The following is a 15,882-nucleotide window of genomic DNA, read 5'->3' on the forward strand; positions in this document are numbered from 1 at the left end:
CTTTTTCTTCTTACAGAGGAAAAAGACAAAAGGATAGAAGAAAATGTACTTTATTTTTTAATGTAGGCTATGTCATATGCATGGCTCCGTTAAGTATAGAAACTGAATATGTTCTACAAAAACAAAATAGAAAAAAAATACAAAACATTGCACGGCTTCTCACATAATTTATTGTGTTATTTATCTTATAGGAAAAAATTTGGAGCTTCACTGTTGCCTACTGTGGTAAGTGCCTGACCAAGGCTTCCTCCATCATTTTCAAATATTAAAGGTTTTCAATTAGGCTACATATTGCATTACACATTGAAATATGTCTATCATCATTTCTTTACATATTCATCTTACCATGTTCATATTTTGGTCCCCTTCTGAACCTGGCTACAGCCTCTGGCACTGTCAGGTTACAACACACAGTTAAACCCTCAGTAGAAACACATACAAATGGCTTTCTCTACACTGTATTAGTTCATTTCTTTATACATAATATTTAGTAAGAGTGGCTGTTTATGGCCTGTTCAGGGTGATGTGCATTTATTCATTAAAAATGTAGAAGAAGAATGTAAATTTGAACAATAACTTCAACCAAACTGGTAGGCTACAACACAAATGCTTGTGGACAAGCTCTCAATTACCGATATGGCCCGTTCATGTCACCGTCGACCTGGTAATAATCAAGAGTATGCTATTACTCATTTTAAATTGCTGCACTAGACCACGCTGAGAATAATGTTTTTGAATGAGCTGGTTAATGTAGCAGAGTCACAGTTTCTACATTTCATCACATTGCTGGCTACGTTACAACACCCACTAGCTTAGATTAATCTACTTGCGTCAACCTTTTAGGATCATTTAAGGCTAACAACATGTTCATCTTGTAATAATCATAGGTTTACACGATTCTTCCAGAATAGTTTAAAATACAGTGATTAAGTTCATGAATCTGAAAACATGTGATTGTACGACAGACATCTACAGACTGAACTGTCTGTTTAACACAAAGGTAAAAGCTACCAACACGTTTATCTTGTGATAATCTTAAATCTTCAAAGGAACAAGTTTACAACATTAATTCAGAGAGTAAAAAAAAAAACCTAATATAAATAATGACTCTGAAAACGTGTGATTCAGACAGACGTCTACAGACTGAACTGTCTGTTCAACACAGAGACACTGAGGAGCCAGGACTGTACCAGACTGCAAACCCAGGATACAGAGGCTCAGTGAAGGTGGTGTTGAAGGTGTGGAGGTGGATCAGAGAGTCAGAGGAGACTCTGTAGAAGGACAGAGAGCCAGCAGGACAGTCCACATACACTGCTACTCTGTTAGAGACAGAGGAGGAGCAGGAGATGTGTTTTTCTCTGTTGTTGTGACAGACATGGTAACCAACATCAGAGCAGTGGAGTCTCCAGGACTGATTGTTCCATCCAAACACACAGTCTCCACTGTCTCCCTTCCTTCTGATTCCTCTGTAGCTCACTGATATGTAAACATCTCCTCTCCACTCCACCTCCCAGTAGCAGCGACCAGTCAGACCAGTTGAACACAGCAACTGAGACCACTGTTCAAATCTGTCTGGATGATCAGGATATGACTGATCCTTGTCCTTCACACACATCACCTTCCTGTTGTTGTCAGACAGTTTGATCCACTTGTTCACTGTGTTTGTGTCGATTGTGAGTGGACAGGAATCTGATGGAGAGAACAAGACAGCTGCAGTTATTGATCATCTGATCATTTATTGACAGTTTGATGAAGACTCATGGCGTTAGTGATATGACAGTGTGAACAGCGGCAGGACTTCAGGGGGGACTCAGGGGGTGGGTTAGGGCAGTGGTTCTCAAACTTTTTTCGTCATTCCCCACTTTTAACAAGTGGGGATTTTCAAGCCCCACTTCCCCCCGTCGCCCCAACAAAAATTACTTCAAATTTATTGAACTTACTAGCACCAAGTATATCAGTCATATTTCATGTCAAAATCAAAAACATGATATAACACAAAGTTCAAAAAGAGAAAATAAAAGTGCAGATCAAAAACGAAAAGTAAAAGTAGGCTACAGTAGTCAAATAATGAAACAGTGTTTCATTTGCAATCTGTGCAAAAAACAAAAACAGTGAACTTTCCCTGCATTAGTGGCTGCAATGTGCCTGTTTTGCACTGCACATCCTCGGGGTTGCAGGCTTGAAACTGCCTCAAGTCATGCTCAATGTTGAGCTGAGAAGTGTGTGTGTGTGTGTGTGTGTGTGTGTGTGCGCGTGCGTGCGTGTCGAGTCTGACATAAGCTATAAAACGGACGCAAATATGATCGCATTTGTCAATCGCTGTGTTTTATTTTGAAAAGTGCTTTATTTTGATAATTGACCGGATTCTCTCGTTGTTTCATGTGTGACTTCCTGCCAAGATTGACGCGTTCGCTCGCGGCTCGCGCACAAAACTGACCAGATGCCGAACCGATTGCTGCAGGGCGCAACTTCCACCACTGGTCTGAACTACACAACCGGTACTTGAGCACTGAAGGGAAGCGGTCTCTGTTCCGCGCTACTCGCGGTGCTTCGGCGTCCGGTGTGAACCCAGCAGCCTGCTACCAGAGCCAGTCTCTATTAGAAATTCTCTGCTGCTGCTGCTACCTTGTTGTCCCGCTGCAAATGTTGTCCCGCTGCAATTAATATCCCGACGTCAATCAGTTTTTGCACTTTAGTTCCAGGTTACATTTTATCTCCCGGTCTCCTAATGCTTTTTAATAATTTTAGCTATTCATTATTACTTTGTTTGTGTGTGGCTGTTTTGTTTAGAGGCCAGATACTACACTCAACAACTGACCCATCTTGTCTGCCAGAGTCAAGACAGTGCCACCTTTGCCACACCTGGGCCATGTCCGGTTCATATGCCTTATGCCATTGCCGACTGAATGCCACCTGTGCCAGCTTCATGCCAGATCTGGGCCAAATGTCATTGCTATGTGGGTTATCTTTGTTGTCAATAGCATTTACAGTAAGATAGGCATGAAATTGAAAATTTCCTCCTGTTTGTCGCGCCCCACCTGTCATGTCTCTGTTCCCCACCAGTGGGGCGCGCCCCACACTTTGAGAAGCACTGGGTTAGGGTAACCCGTTACTGTGATGAGGATTTTTGTTTGTTTGTTTGTTGGGTCAAGCGAACCCAGTCTGCTGGTAAATGTGAAGATGGTTGAATGTGCTGTTTTGTTTCCATTAACCAAAGTCTAAACACACTTACACTTCCTCAGACCTGGTGTCAACCATTGGACTCCACCAGGCTCCACCCTGAAAGAAGAAGAGAAGAAGGATCTGGAGTCTTCATGTTGTGATGATACAGAGCAGGAGGAGATGAGGAGGAAACACCTCATCACCTTGTCTAATAGTAAAGTGTGCACCTCCCTGAAGCTCCTCCTCCTCTATCAGACAGTGTGTATGGCTGCAGCAGCCTCTCCATACCTGAGAGTCTCCAGTCTCCAGTCTGGATCCTCCAGTCCAGCAGACAGCAGCTTCACTCCTGAGGCTCCTGGATGGTTGTAGCTCAGGTCCAGCTCTCTCAGATGGGAGGGGTTGGAGGTCAGAGCTGAGGCAAGAGAAGCACAGCCTTCCTCTGTGACCAGACATCCTGACAGACTGAACACACACAACAACACACAGGAACCCTCTGTCAACACCTGCTGCTGTGTTCAAGTGTCATCAGATCAACAGCTGGATGGATCCTCACCTGAGAGTCTCCAGTCTACAGTGTGGACTCTTCAGTCCCTCAGACAGGACCTTGATTCCTGAGTCCTGCAGGTCGTTGTTACTCAGGTCCAGGTGTTCGAGACAAGAGGACTGGGAGCTGAGCACTGAGGACAGAGCTTCACAGCTTCTCTCTGAGAGGTTACAGCAACTCAGGCTGAAGAGATGATCATGAACAAGAAGACAAATAAGATCTGACTTAATCTGTGATCACCTTCAATAATGAGACTAAACAAGAAAGAGAAAACACATGTTCACAGGGAAACAACAAAGTAGGCTAACAGCTGTAGGTGGTTTGCAGGTGACATCATGCGGAATGTTGCAGATGGGGGGCAGGAAGTGTTTTGCCGGCAGGATAACGGTTGGAAAATGCCCAAGTTTTGCACTGTCTACAGCTGTACAAACCGATCAAACGAAAAATTGTGGGAGAAAGAAGTTATCTCCATTACGTAGCTGAAACACGGCAATGTGATTCCTACCAGCCGCAGGGTGTTCGCAGCTCGGGGTGGATCACCGCCTGACGGCGGAGGAAGAGCCGAGGCAGACATGACATCTCAGTCTTGCTACCCTTCGCGGTCCCGATGCGCCACAAGTCAGCGAGACCGAGACGCCCCATCTGCCTCGGCCGTCTTACCGACCCACCGATCCTGATCGGCTCCAGGCTGCAAACGCCCCACAGATAAAAGTGGGACAGTTGGTTTATGCTCCAGCCCAGTCTCTCCACTCCGCTGGCCTTTTTTTCACTTTTCCTCATTGTGTATGGGTCATATCCAATATGTTTTTCTATTTTTAGTCAATACCTACAACGTGCAGGCTCACCCAAAGCTTGTAGGTACTCGCTTTCCATTCATTTCCAATCACCATTCTCCACTTCCTGCCCTCCATCTGAACTTTGCGCATCATCGGAATCACGTGACTGCAAACCACCTATGATATAATTCAGTTGGACCAAAGTCCACTTTACTTCTTTAAACTAGTGACCAGTGATTTTTGGTGGATCAACCAGAGTTTACATTTGTTCCATTTCACACAAACAGTAACTTGATCTCACTTTAGAGTCTCCAGTCCACAGTGTAGACTCTTCAGTCCACCAGGCAGGACCTTGACTCCTGAGTCCTGGAGGTTGTTGTTACTCAGGTCTAGGTGTCTGAGGCAAGATGTCTGGGAGCTGAGGACTGAGGACAGAGCTTCACAGCTTCTCTCTGAGAGGTTACAGCCGCTCAGTCTTAAAAGATGATCGTGTGGAATTAAAGAAGACAAGAGATTATTTTTTATAAGTGCTTTCATATGATAATGAATATATCCAACTCTACACTTACAAAAGTTTATTGGAGACTTTGACCACTGGCAGCAGCCTCAGAAAAGCCTTCTCTGAACCAGAGTATTTCTTCAGGTCAAACACGTCCAGATCTTCTTCTGAGGACAGTAAGATGAAGACCAGAGCTGACCATTGACCAGGAGACAGTTTGTCCATGTGAAGACTTTCAGATCTCAGGGACTGTTGGATCTGCTCCACCAGAAAACAATCATTCAGTTCATTCAGGCAGTAGAACAAGTTGATGCTTTTCTCTGCAGAAGGAGCTTCTCGAACCATCTTCTTGATGTACTGGACTGTTTCCTGATTGGCCAGGGAGTCACTTCCTGATTGTTTCAGCAGACCTTGTAGGAGAGTCTGATTGGTTGGCAGGGAAAGACCCAGGAGGAAGCGGAGGAACAAGTCCAGGTGTCCATTTGGACTCTTTAAGGCCTCGTCCACAGCACTCTGGTAGAAGTTTGTCTCTGCAGATTTGACTCCTGTTGTTTCAGTCTTCTTGGAGGTTTTTTGTTGTTGTGACAGCAGGTTGACTCCAGAGTTGATGAAGGTCAGATGGACATGAAGAGCAGCCAGAAACTCCTGAACACTCAGATGGACAAAGCAGAACACCTTGCCCTGGTAAAGGCCTCTCTCCTCTTTAAAGATCTGTGTCAACACTCCAGACTTCACTGAGGCTGCTCTGATATCGATGCCACACTCTGTCAGGTCTGATTCATAGAAGATCAGGTTTCCTTTCTGCAGCTGCTCAAAAGCCAGTTTTCCCAGAGTCTCAATCATCTTCCTGCTCTCTGGACTCCAGTGTTGATCTGTCTCAGCTCCTCCATCATACTTGACCTTCTTTACTTTGGACTGAACCACCAGGAAGTGGATGGACATCTCAGTCAGGGTCTTGGGCAGCTCTCCTCTCTGTCTGGTCTTCAACAGCTCCTCCAGAACTGTAGCAGTGATCCAGCAGAAGATTGGGATGTGGCACATGCATAGGCGGCGCTAGGACAGTAGGAATGGGGAAGCTACGGGACAAAAAAAATAGAACGTTTTTACCCATAGGCAGATATATAAATTTTGATTATATTCATCAAAATGAGATGCAGTAGAATGATTCCTTTCATTCTCTACTTGTTTTTTTGTTTTTTTTGTTTTTTGCTGGTGTAGTAGCCCATAATCAATTAATCAATGTTCTTAGCATACGCCACGGGGCGTTTGTGTCATATTTCTCAACTATTTCTTCAGGGTTAAATCCTTTTACCGTAGTTATTGCTCTCGATGTACAGAAGCGACACAGTTGACAGTATCTGCTGTGCCATAGTTGTCCTCATCCAGTTGCGCACCCGCTGCATCGCTGAGAATGTGCGCTCACACAGGTGTCAGGTGACATGATTTCAATTTTGGACGGGCCACAGTAATTTTGGATGGGCCACTACTTAGGAAAAAATAACACTAACATACACAGAGTTGGAAATTATTCCTGAATGACTCGTTCGTGTCTATATTGAAAGCACACATAATTTCTGCTGAGACGAGCTTTGACAGCGCGGTGCACCGCTCTCTCTCCCGTTAAAAGTTAATCTAGCTCACCCAGTGGACCTCTCTCTCTCTCCTCGTCTCTCTCTCTCCTGTTACTTATATGTGTTTAACCAAATGCACCAAAAGCCAAATCAAGTCAGAAATGCGTAGCCCACATCTTTTTAACTCACAGACATTTATTTTCATAAAGTAATAAAATATCTCGACATTTTGCCGTCGTTAACATTGAGACAAAAGGCTGCAGGAATGGAAGAAGAATTCGGCAAATCATCTTATCACGCAAAAAGTCACAACAAACAGGTTTTGCACAATGGTTTGCACAGATAAGTCTTAAAATATGTGCAACACCTTCTCATCACAATCCACGCCATCAGCGGTTATTAAAACCCAACTCATCAGGACCCGATGACCACCGCTCACATTACACAACAAACCGTTAACAATTAATCCACACTCAAACCAAAGCAACAATAGTGTTAACTGTACTCAACAAGCTGTTATTACAAGGTTTACAACAGATATGACAGGCAACCTGGGCCGTGTGTGTGTGTGTAAGAAAGAGAGGGAGGGAAGAGAAAGTACGTAACCTGCTAGCTGTTAGCTACCGTAGCTCAGGCGTCTGTCCGTCAGGTAAAAGCTGCCGTTTATTCCTCAAATGAAGCTCATGCAGTTATTCAGCCTCTCCGGTAGAGTTATCCATCACTGCTGTTGAATTAGCCGCTAGACTGCTGGAAGCTAAAACCGAGGGGGCGACTGTTTGTCTACAATTCACGAAAGCAGCGTGAACGTACGTGCCGCTCACAGTGAGGCAGCGTAGCCTCCCTCGGCGTACAGAGGCAAAGCACCACACTCGCTGCCTCTCCTCTGAAATACAACGAGACGGCGAGTGGTTTCTACGGCCGCTGCCTGACACATGCTGACACATTTAAACCTACGTAATGACGCAGGTAACCAGTCAAATACGACCGAAAATTCTAAATCTAAATCTAAATTTTCCATTTTATTATTTGTGATGATTTTTATTTTATTTTCTGTGACAATCTAGGGGAAGCTAAGCTTCCCCTAGCCTATTGATAGCGCCGCCTATGGGCACATGATGTGGAGGCTTCGTGATGTCTTGATGTGGAAGATGATCTTTCTGGCCTGCTCCTTATCTCTGAACCTCTTCTTGAAGTACTTCTCCTTCTGTTGGTCAGTGAACCCTCTGACCTCTGTCACCATGTCAATACATTCAGGAGGGATCTGATTGGCCGCTGCAGGTCGTGTGGTTATCCAGAGGCGAGCAGAGGGAAGCAGGTTCCCCCTGATGAGGTTGGTCAGCAGCACATTGACTGAGGTGGACTCAGGTGGACTCACATCAGTCAGGATCTCAGTGTTGTGGAAGTCCAGAGGAAGTCGACACTCATCCAGACCGTCAAAGATGAAGACGACTTGGAACTGATCAAACTTGCAGATTTCTACTGCTTTGGTTTCAGGGAAGACGAGATGAACAAGTTCCACCAAGCTCAACTTTTTCTCTTTCAGCACATTCAGGTCTTTGAAGGTGAAGGGAAATGTGAAGTCTACGTCCTGGTTGGTTTTGCCTTCAGCCCAGTCCAGAGTGAACTTCTGTGTTAAGACTGTTTTCCCAATGCCAGCCACTCCCTTTGTCATCACTCTTCTGATTGGTCGGCCTCTTCCAGGTGGGGCTTTAAAGATGCCTTCTTGTCTGATGGTTGTTTCCGGTCTCTCTGGTTTCCTGGACGCTGTTTCAATCTGTGTGACCTCATGTTCATCATTGACCTCTCCAGCCCCTCCCTCAGTGATGTAGAGATCTGTGTAGATCTGGTTCAGAGGAGTTGAGTTTCCTGCTTTAGCGATGCCCTCAAACACACACTGGAACTTCTTCTTCAGGACAGATTTAAGGTTCTGCTGGCACATAGCAGGAGATTCTGCAAGAACACAAAAACACATTTTCTGGTGGTACAGTATCTTAACTTTTTCAGCTGCAAAAGACAAGTAAGATTTAAAACAAGGTTGCACTGTTAGCTCCTCCTTAGTGTTCAATACAGAAGAATTATAGAAGAAATCCAATCTACAACCGACTCATGGAGGAAATTATGTGAAATCATTGAATCATGTGGACATTTTAATTCCTCTAACAAAATATTATTTGAACATGTGTTGATGTCAGTGAACATCTCATTTGTCCATCATGTTGAATCTTTAGCGAAATCCCCTTACTGCTCTGCAGACGCTCAGCCAGCTCCTTCTGCTTCCTGCTCCTCAGAAGCTTCACTGTGATCTTCACTAATGCCTCTCTGATGCTCCTCTGCTCTTCATCCTCATCGTCCACCACCTCCTCATCCTCCCTCTGACTCCCTGAGCATTCTGGGTAATCTGGACTCAGAAACTTGTGGATCTTCTTCAGCTCGTTCTTCACAAAAGTGACTATGTCCTCCTCCAGCAGCTGGAACAGAAACTCTATGAGTGACAGCATCAAACTAAAACCATGGAGCCAAACATCAGATCCATGTTGGACAGACTGACAATCCACTGGTGTCAAAGTGCAGCATGGAGATGATTGTGAACATAACAGATGTAACAGCAGCTGTTGGACATTTACACACCATAAACATGGAGTCCAGATGTGTTTGATGCTGCTGGGCAGACTGACCACTGGGAACCTCTGAGCTCTCCTGGTCCACTCTGTGGAGGAATCATGGAGAATGAGCTCACATCATTTCTGTCCACACAGAGATACACAAGCTAAAGGTCCATGAAGTCAGGTTTGATGTGACAGCCAATCAGACGTCTCCCTGTAGAGGTGAAGGTTCACTAGCTCTGCTGATCCCACTGAGAATCAACAGCTCAGTCTGCAGCAGTTTGTATCTTCAGTTCAGTGTTTGTCTCGAGTGCCTTGTTGGCAAGAGCATTATAAAGACTAAGCCCCTCCCCAAGACCAACCAATTTTTAATTAACACAAAAAATGCTATTTCTGGCCACCACATATTCATAATCAGGTTAGAGGAACATGGTATGGCCAGCAACATATCCAACACCATAAGGCGGCGGCTTCAGCTGCTCTGGTTCAAACCCCAGGCACAGAGGAGAGCACCAGAATGGCAGCAGCAGCATAGGTAACTCATGATTGAATAAAGACAACTGGAGATAATTGAACTGGTGTATCGTGTGATTCTCTTGTAGGAGATGTGTGTATGATGAACATTAGTCCAATGTGGTGCATGCACTCACCACAGAAACAGTGGGGAACTATGTGTTATATGAACCAGGAATGTATGAAGGGCCGACTGTCAGCTTCACCATGTGCCACCTTTGTGTAGTGACGAGACCATCGTTACAGTGTTTGGTTCAGTCCCTACAGCTCTCACCACCCCTCAGAGTTTGACCTCCACCTTCCAGTGTGGACGTTCACAACACAGAGACACTTTGACCTCTGACCTGGTCCAACAACACCTTACACAACTGGTTGTTTTCTATTAACCTGAGTCTGAGTGTCAGTTGCAGCCAAGGGGGCAGTTGTCGGTCTGAGAAGTGGAGCTCACTTCCGCGTTCAAACAACTGCAATCCTCTCGGCTGCCTCTGGGGGCTGGTGTCAGAAAGCAGCATTTCTCCATAGACCCCCATGTTAAAATCGCCTTTGAGGACTTTACATCCTCAATAAACATGATCAAAGCCTGGTGTCATCACGTTTTTTGGTCTCAACCATTTCTACCCCCGCACACACTCTGAGGGGGTTAATCTTTTTTTTAACTCTACCGTTTTACTATTATTAGGTTAAAATTCTCGCCAATTAGGGTGCGGAAACGTTGAGTGACAGGTCCGGAGCGGTCCGTGGACAGCTGCTTCGAGGCCAGTGGGCGGGTTCTCGGCCGGTAAATCCAACATGGCGCTGTTCAGGCCGCTATATTTGAGTCACAAAAACGACTCCCCAAAACCAATGGGTGACGTCACGGATGCTACGTCCATCATTTTTACAGTCTATGGTTACAGCTTACATCTGATCAGCTGGTCCTTGTCCTCCTTTAAAATAAATGGACCAGTCTTTTGACATGTTGCTCTGTAGAGACAGACAGCTGGGTTCAGGAGAGGCTGGTCTCTGCTGCTGGATCCTGAAACACAACACAACAATAAATGTGCATGTTGGAGTAAACTGATGAAAAGTGTCTTAAATCTTTTAATAAACACAAGTGACTTTTAAAGGTCCCATATTATGCAAAATGCACTTTAGAGCGGTTTTCTATCAATATGCATCCCCGGCCTGTCTACAATCCCCCCTGGTATGGAAAAAGTTCATCCTCTCCCTTTTTTGCTTTCTCTGTCTTTAGAAAATGTGTGCTTAAACAGGCCAGTTGAAGATCTGTCTGTCGGTGACGTCACCGACAGACTCGACGCCACCCCCTAGGTTGGTAGCACCGCCCCAGGTGAAGGTTTGCCACGCCTGAAGAAATTTTCTAAACCGTGCCATTTTTTCCCCCACTTGTTAACATAGCTGTGGTTAAACAATGGCGAATGTACGACCTGGAAGAAGCGGTTGCTCTGTTGTTGACTGCACACACAGCGCCAAAGTCATCAGATATCACCACATTTCAATCAATAAATGTTTTAAAATGAACAACTAGGCAAGTCTGGTCGCTTTTCCGCTGTCGCCGCCCCCCCCCTGCTTTATTTACGTAAATGTGGTGATTTCAGTAGGCTACATAGCCCAGCTCCTCCTCACTTTTCATTCAAACAAACTAATGCCACTGCCACAGTTGCAAAATTTCATCAATGAGACCAGCATTAAATCTCCTAAAAATAATTTAACCAGCCAGCGGTAAACCTCTAAAAGCATGCGGATACGTTCGCTCGTTTTCTCCTCCGGTAGGAGGAGATGTCCGTGCCGGCAGATCAGCTCAGTAGAGCGGCTGCTGCTGCAGCAGACAGCCGCTGCCACGGTCCCCGGTCGGGGCTCACACAGACTCTGCACTTCTCCCAGGACAGACATCGGAGCAAACTGACCACAGACTCTGGATTAAACTTTCTCGCATGAAAAAATATTAAAACTGTGACGTGTTAACAGTGCTAAAGCCTGAATTAAAACAGGGTTTTAGCAGCTTCTATGGCTGTTCGTTTGCCGCGAAACGGCGACAGCCGATGCTAATTTCTGTTAGCCCGTCTATGAGGTTTCACATTATACGTTAGCATTGAGCTAAGCGGACTTTATGCTTAGTTGTGATACTGGCTGTGTGTGTTTTGAACGTTGTTTCAAGCCTAGTTTGGGACTATTGTGAGCTACATGAACCACGAGACCGCACTGGCGGCGACGTCAAGAGCTGTCGCCACGCTGTTATATCAATCGCTCTGGCCATAGTGATACATCCACCCATAAACATTAGCCCATGCTGTTCCACATCCTGTCCCTGAGGCAGAATCTTTCCTACTATGGCCACGCCATAACTATAATGTAGAAAAACTCCCGGTTAAACTAGCTGTATTTCATAAACAGGTCCTCCTAGCCTGGACTCTCATCTATAAGCACAACTTTTCACCCCACCGATATATTATTTGGAACAATAGAGATATCATAGTTAGAAATAAGTCCCTTTTTATTGAAACCTGGTTCCAGAACCGGATTTGGCTGGTGAGTCAGCTGCTAAATGAGGAAGGAGTATTGCTGTCTTACAGAGACTTTTTGTCACGACATAATCTCCAAGTCACTCCTGAGGAATTTTCAGTTGTCACTAATGCTATACCATCAGGCACTTTAATGCTTTTTAAAAACAGTTGTACATCCTCATCTAGACTTGTATCTGTCCCATATTCAACTGACTCTCCAGAAGGAAAAATATGTTTCTCACTAACCCAAAAGAATAATAATAAAAAAGTGCGTGCCTTATTCCAAAAAGATATTGTTGCTACCCCTAATATTACTGTTTATTGGAATCGTTTCACAGATCATATTGATTGGAAAAAAACTTGGATGCTTCCTAACAAGTTTTTAATCACCAATAAGGTTAAGGAGGTTTCTTACAAAATCATACATAAATATTATCCAGCTAATCATTATATGCAAAAATTTAATAAAAAGGACATTAATATTAACTGCTCTTTCTGTAATTTGCATCCAGAAACAGTTGTTCATTTGTTCTGGCTTTGCTCTCACACGAAAAAACTATGGGCAGACCTTAGCAAATTTATTATTGACTCTTTTACAATAGATTTTACTTTACTTTGGGAAAATGTTGTTTTTGGTTTCCATAAATATCCCAAGAAAGAAGGAAAATGTTACTTTTTAATAAATCTGTTTTTATTTTTCGCAAAATTTCATATTCATAAAAGTAAATTTTCTAAGAAAACCCCTTGCTTTTATGTTTTTCAAAAAGAAATGGAACTTTATTTTAAGCTAATCACCAAATCAGCAAATGAAAAGGCTATTAAAACCATAGACCTTTGTAATATGTATAACCTTGTTGTATAATGAACATTACCCCTGGCACATGTTCTTTGTATTCTCATTGTATACTGTTCCCTGTATACTATTTGTACTTGTCAGCTATTTGTACTTGTCAGCTTCTTTTAAATAAAGCTGTTAAAAAAAAAAAAAAAAAAAAAAAAAAAACTATGGCCACGCCAAGACCCGCCTTACTAGGCCTCTGATTGGCTGAGAGGGGCAAGGCAAGGCTGTGACAGACGGAGCTCATTAACATTTAAAGGTACAGGCACAGAAACAGCTTGTTCTCAGCAGAGCTCATTTGAGCGACTTTGAGACAGCTGCCATTCAGGACCACGGATCAGTTTGGGGCAATACATTTCGAATACAGTTTAGTTGGACGTCTGACAGCTGAGTGAAATTGATTAAAAAGAGCATAATATGGGACCTTTAGTGATAAAGGTTTTTCAGAATGTTTTAATTCTGACCTTCCATCAACAGATTTACTGAATACAGATTTTAATGTTAATAACGATGATGGAGCAGTGATCTGAGTCATGGACACTTAGAGATCATCATCTGACCTTGGACCTCTGATTCGTCTCCCATGTTCCTGACACAGTTTCTTAGAGGGAGGGGCTTCCTCCTCCCTGTCCTCACACTGATCCATGCTGCTGAGTTCACACACACACTTTGTAGCTTCACCTGCAGAGGAAACACACATCATTACAAGCTCACATGTCCATCATGTGTCCAGCTGCTCCTCTGATTGTTTCCTCTTCTCCATTTCAGTGTGAGGAAGCTGCTGCACTCCAAGTCCACTAGATGGAGCCATGGAGTTTAGATAGCAGGAGAGCAGCTGCAGTCAGTATGTGAATGAATGCAGAGTTGCATTGTGGGTGTGGCTCCTGTTCCTTCCTCCAGGATCATTGAGGACTGACAGGAGCCACCAGTGGGCGCTCACTGGCTTCTGTTAACACTAATCATTAAATCACTCAGTGTGTCACCATGGTAACCACAGTTATTGCCCCAATCAAAGATAAATCACGATCCTTCATGAAACAACTTACCATAGTCCAGTCCAGCATCTTCGACTGGGATCTGGTTTTATAGTTTTATTATGAGTCTATTCAAAGTTCATATGATGATGAAATTCTTCATTCTTTATTCAGTCACATCACATAATAGCTATGAACATTATCAACAATGAAATCAGAGTCACAGTAATAACCAAACCACAGGTTCAACGATGAGACAGGATCAGTCACAGTGTGAAAAGGAGAAGAATGTCAAACTCACACACAGTGACTGATCCTGTCTCGTGGACTGATCTGGATTATCCAGAGTCCGTTGGTTGTCTCATACGGGACGTCTTCTGTCGTCCACGGCAAAACACCAACAAACAAACAGCAGCTTGTCAGTGATGAAGCTCAAACATCAGAAACTGTAACCACTCAAGGGTCCACTTACTCAGATTGTTGCCTCTGCAGCTCTCTGGATCGGGACCAGGTCTGTGGAGAAACAGAGCTGAAGTCTTCTGCTTGTTGAGCTTTACATGTCCTTAGTGTCAGGCTGTCACTATGAAACACCAAGGTCCGCCTATTGACCTCTGTCAATAAAACTGATTTGATAAGTGCCAGAATCAAACTCTTGGTTCTTCCCTTCAGGATCAGTCCTCAATGATCTGAACAGATAAGCTTCGGTTGGAAACAGCAGTAATAACCGACAGGTACAAGGTCCGTGTCCAGTTCAAGTCCTGGCTCAGTGTCTGTTATAAAACCTGCAGCTCAAAGTTCAGCTGCTACAGTTTAATATCACTTTATCATCATTAATATTTAAGCTGCAGCAGCTTCCTTCTCTGGCTTTGATGCCCTGAGTAACCTGACGACTTGTCAACCTCCATCCGTCCATTCCTGCTTATCAAAGGTTGAGTCTTGGGGGCATCAGATCCACCCATGAGTCTCAGACTTCCCTTTCCCTAGCTACAGTGGCCAGCTCTGACTGGGGGATCCTGAGGTGTTTCAAGGCCAGGCTGGTGATATAATCTCGTCATCTAGTCCTCAGTCTGCTCTGTGGCCTCCGGACATGTCGGGAACACCTCCTCAGGGAGGCACACTTGAGGCATCCTTACCAGATGCCCAAACCACCTCTGCTGGCTTCTTTCTACAGAAAGAAGCAGAGGGTCTAGTCCGAGTCTCTCATGGATGACTGGACAACTCAGCTTATCTCTAAGGGAAACCCCAGCCACCTTCCTGAGAAAACCCTTTCCGGCCGCTTGTATCCGTAACCTCGGTCTTTAGGTCATGACCAATCGCTCATGACCACAGGTGAGGGTAGGACTGAAGACTCACTGGATCATCAAGAGCTTTGACTTTTGTCTCAGCTTTCTTTCTTCATCAAATGGTGCGTTACAGTGATTGCAGTACCACTCCTGCTGCACCGATTCTCCAGCTTATCTCACACTCCAGTGTCCCCTCACTTGTGAACAAGACCCCGGGATGCTTGAACTCCTACTTGGGGAGTAGGCAGTCCACCGGTTTCCTGCTGAGAACCGATTGCCTCAGATTTGGAGGTGCTGATCCTCATCCCAGCTGCTTCACACTCAGCTGTGAACCAGTCCGTGGGTGCTCAAGGTCACAGGCCGATGGTGCCAATAGGACCACATCATCCACAAATAGCAGCAACACAATCCTCACCCCACTGAACCGCAACCCCCTCATAAGTTTAGGGCAAAGACTTCAGTGTGTTACTACTTGTAAAGTGGATTATTTCCACTGACTAAGACAGTGTGCCCATTCATTTCATGAACATGTTCAACATGATTAAACCCTCTCTGAAAATATTGCACAGATGTTATCCTGTTAACTCAACTATTGTAAAATATATAGCACATGTTGAT

General features: G+C 44.4%; 1 protein-coding gene across 1 annotated transcript; it reads right to left on the reverse strand.

Annotated features, from left to right (window-relative positions):
• Positions 1 to 1,002: 1,002 nt before the first annotated feature.
• Positions 1,003 to 10,677, reverse strand: LOC310988833 (protein NLRC3-like). Its single transcript, XM_083975600.1, has 10 exons — positions 10,570 to 10,677; positions 9,181 to 9,259; positions 8,795 to 9,020; positions 7,665 to 8,502; positions 5,052 to 6,020; positions 4,784 to 4,957; positions 3,716 to 3,889; positions 3,451 to 3,624; positions 3,233 to 3,279; positions 1,003 to 1,689 (listed from the first exon to the last, which is right to left on the reverse strand). Exons 1-10 carry the CDS (start codon positions 10,623 to 10,625, stop codon positions 1,157 to 1,159), a joined length of 3,270 nt encoding a protein of 1,089 aa, XP_083831726.1. The 5' UTR covers positions 10,626 to 10,677; the 3' UTR covers positions 1,003 to 1,156.
• Between the last annotated feature and the right edge of the window lie 5,205 nt (positions 10,678 to 15,882).

The sequence above is a fragment of the Trachurus trachurus genome (assembly GCF_905171665.1).
Source record: "Trachurus trachurus genome assembly, chromosome: 7".
NCBI classification, from domain to species: domain Eukaryota; kingdom Metazoa; phylum Chordata; class Actinopteri; order Carangiformes; family Carangidae; genus Trachurus; species Trachurus trachurus.

Bases quoted from the DNA above. Each gene is read 5' to 3' on its own strand.
- LOC310988833 (XM_083975600.1), bottom strand. From the start codon at position 10,625: ATGTCAAAAGACTGGTCCATTTATTTTAAAGGAGGACAAGGACCAGCT. The intron at 8,503-8,794 runs GTAAGGGGATTT...GTGTTCTTGCAG, and splicing joins GGCTGAGCGTCTGCAGAGCA to AATCTCCTGCTATGTGCCAG. The intron at 1,690-3,232 runs GTAAGTGTGTTT...TCTCTCCATCAG, and splicing joins GACACCAGGTCTGAGGAAGT to ATTCCTGTCCACTCACAATC.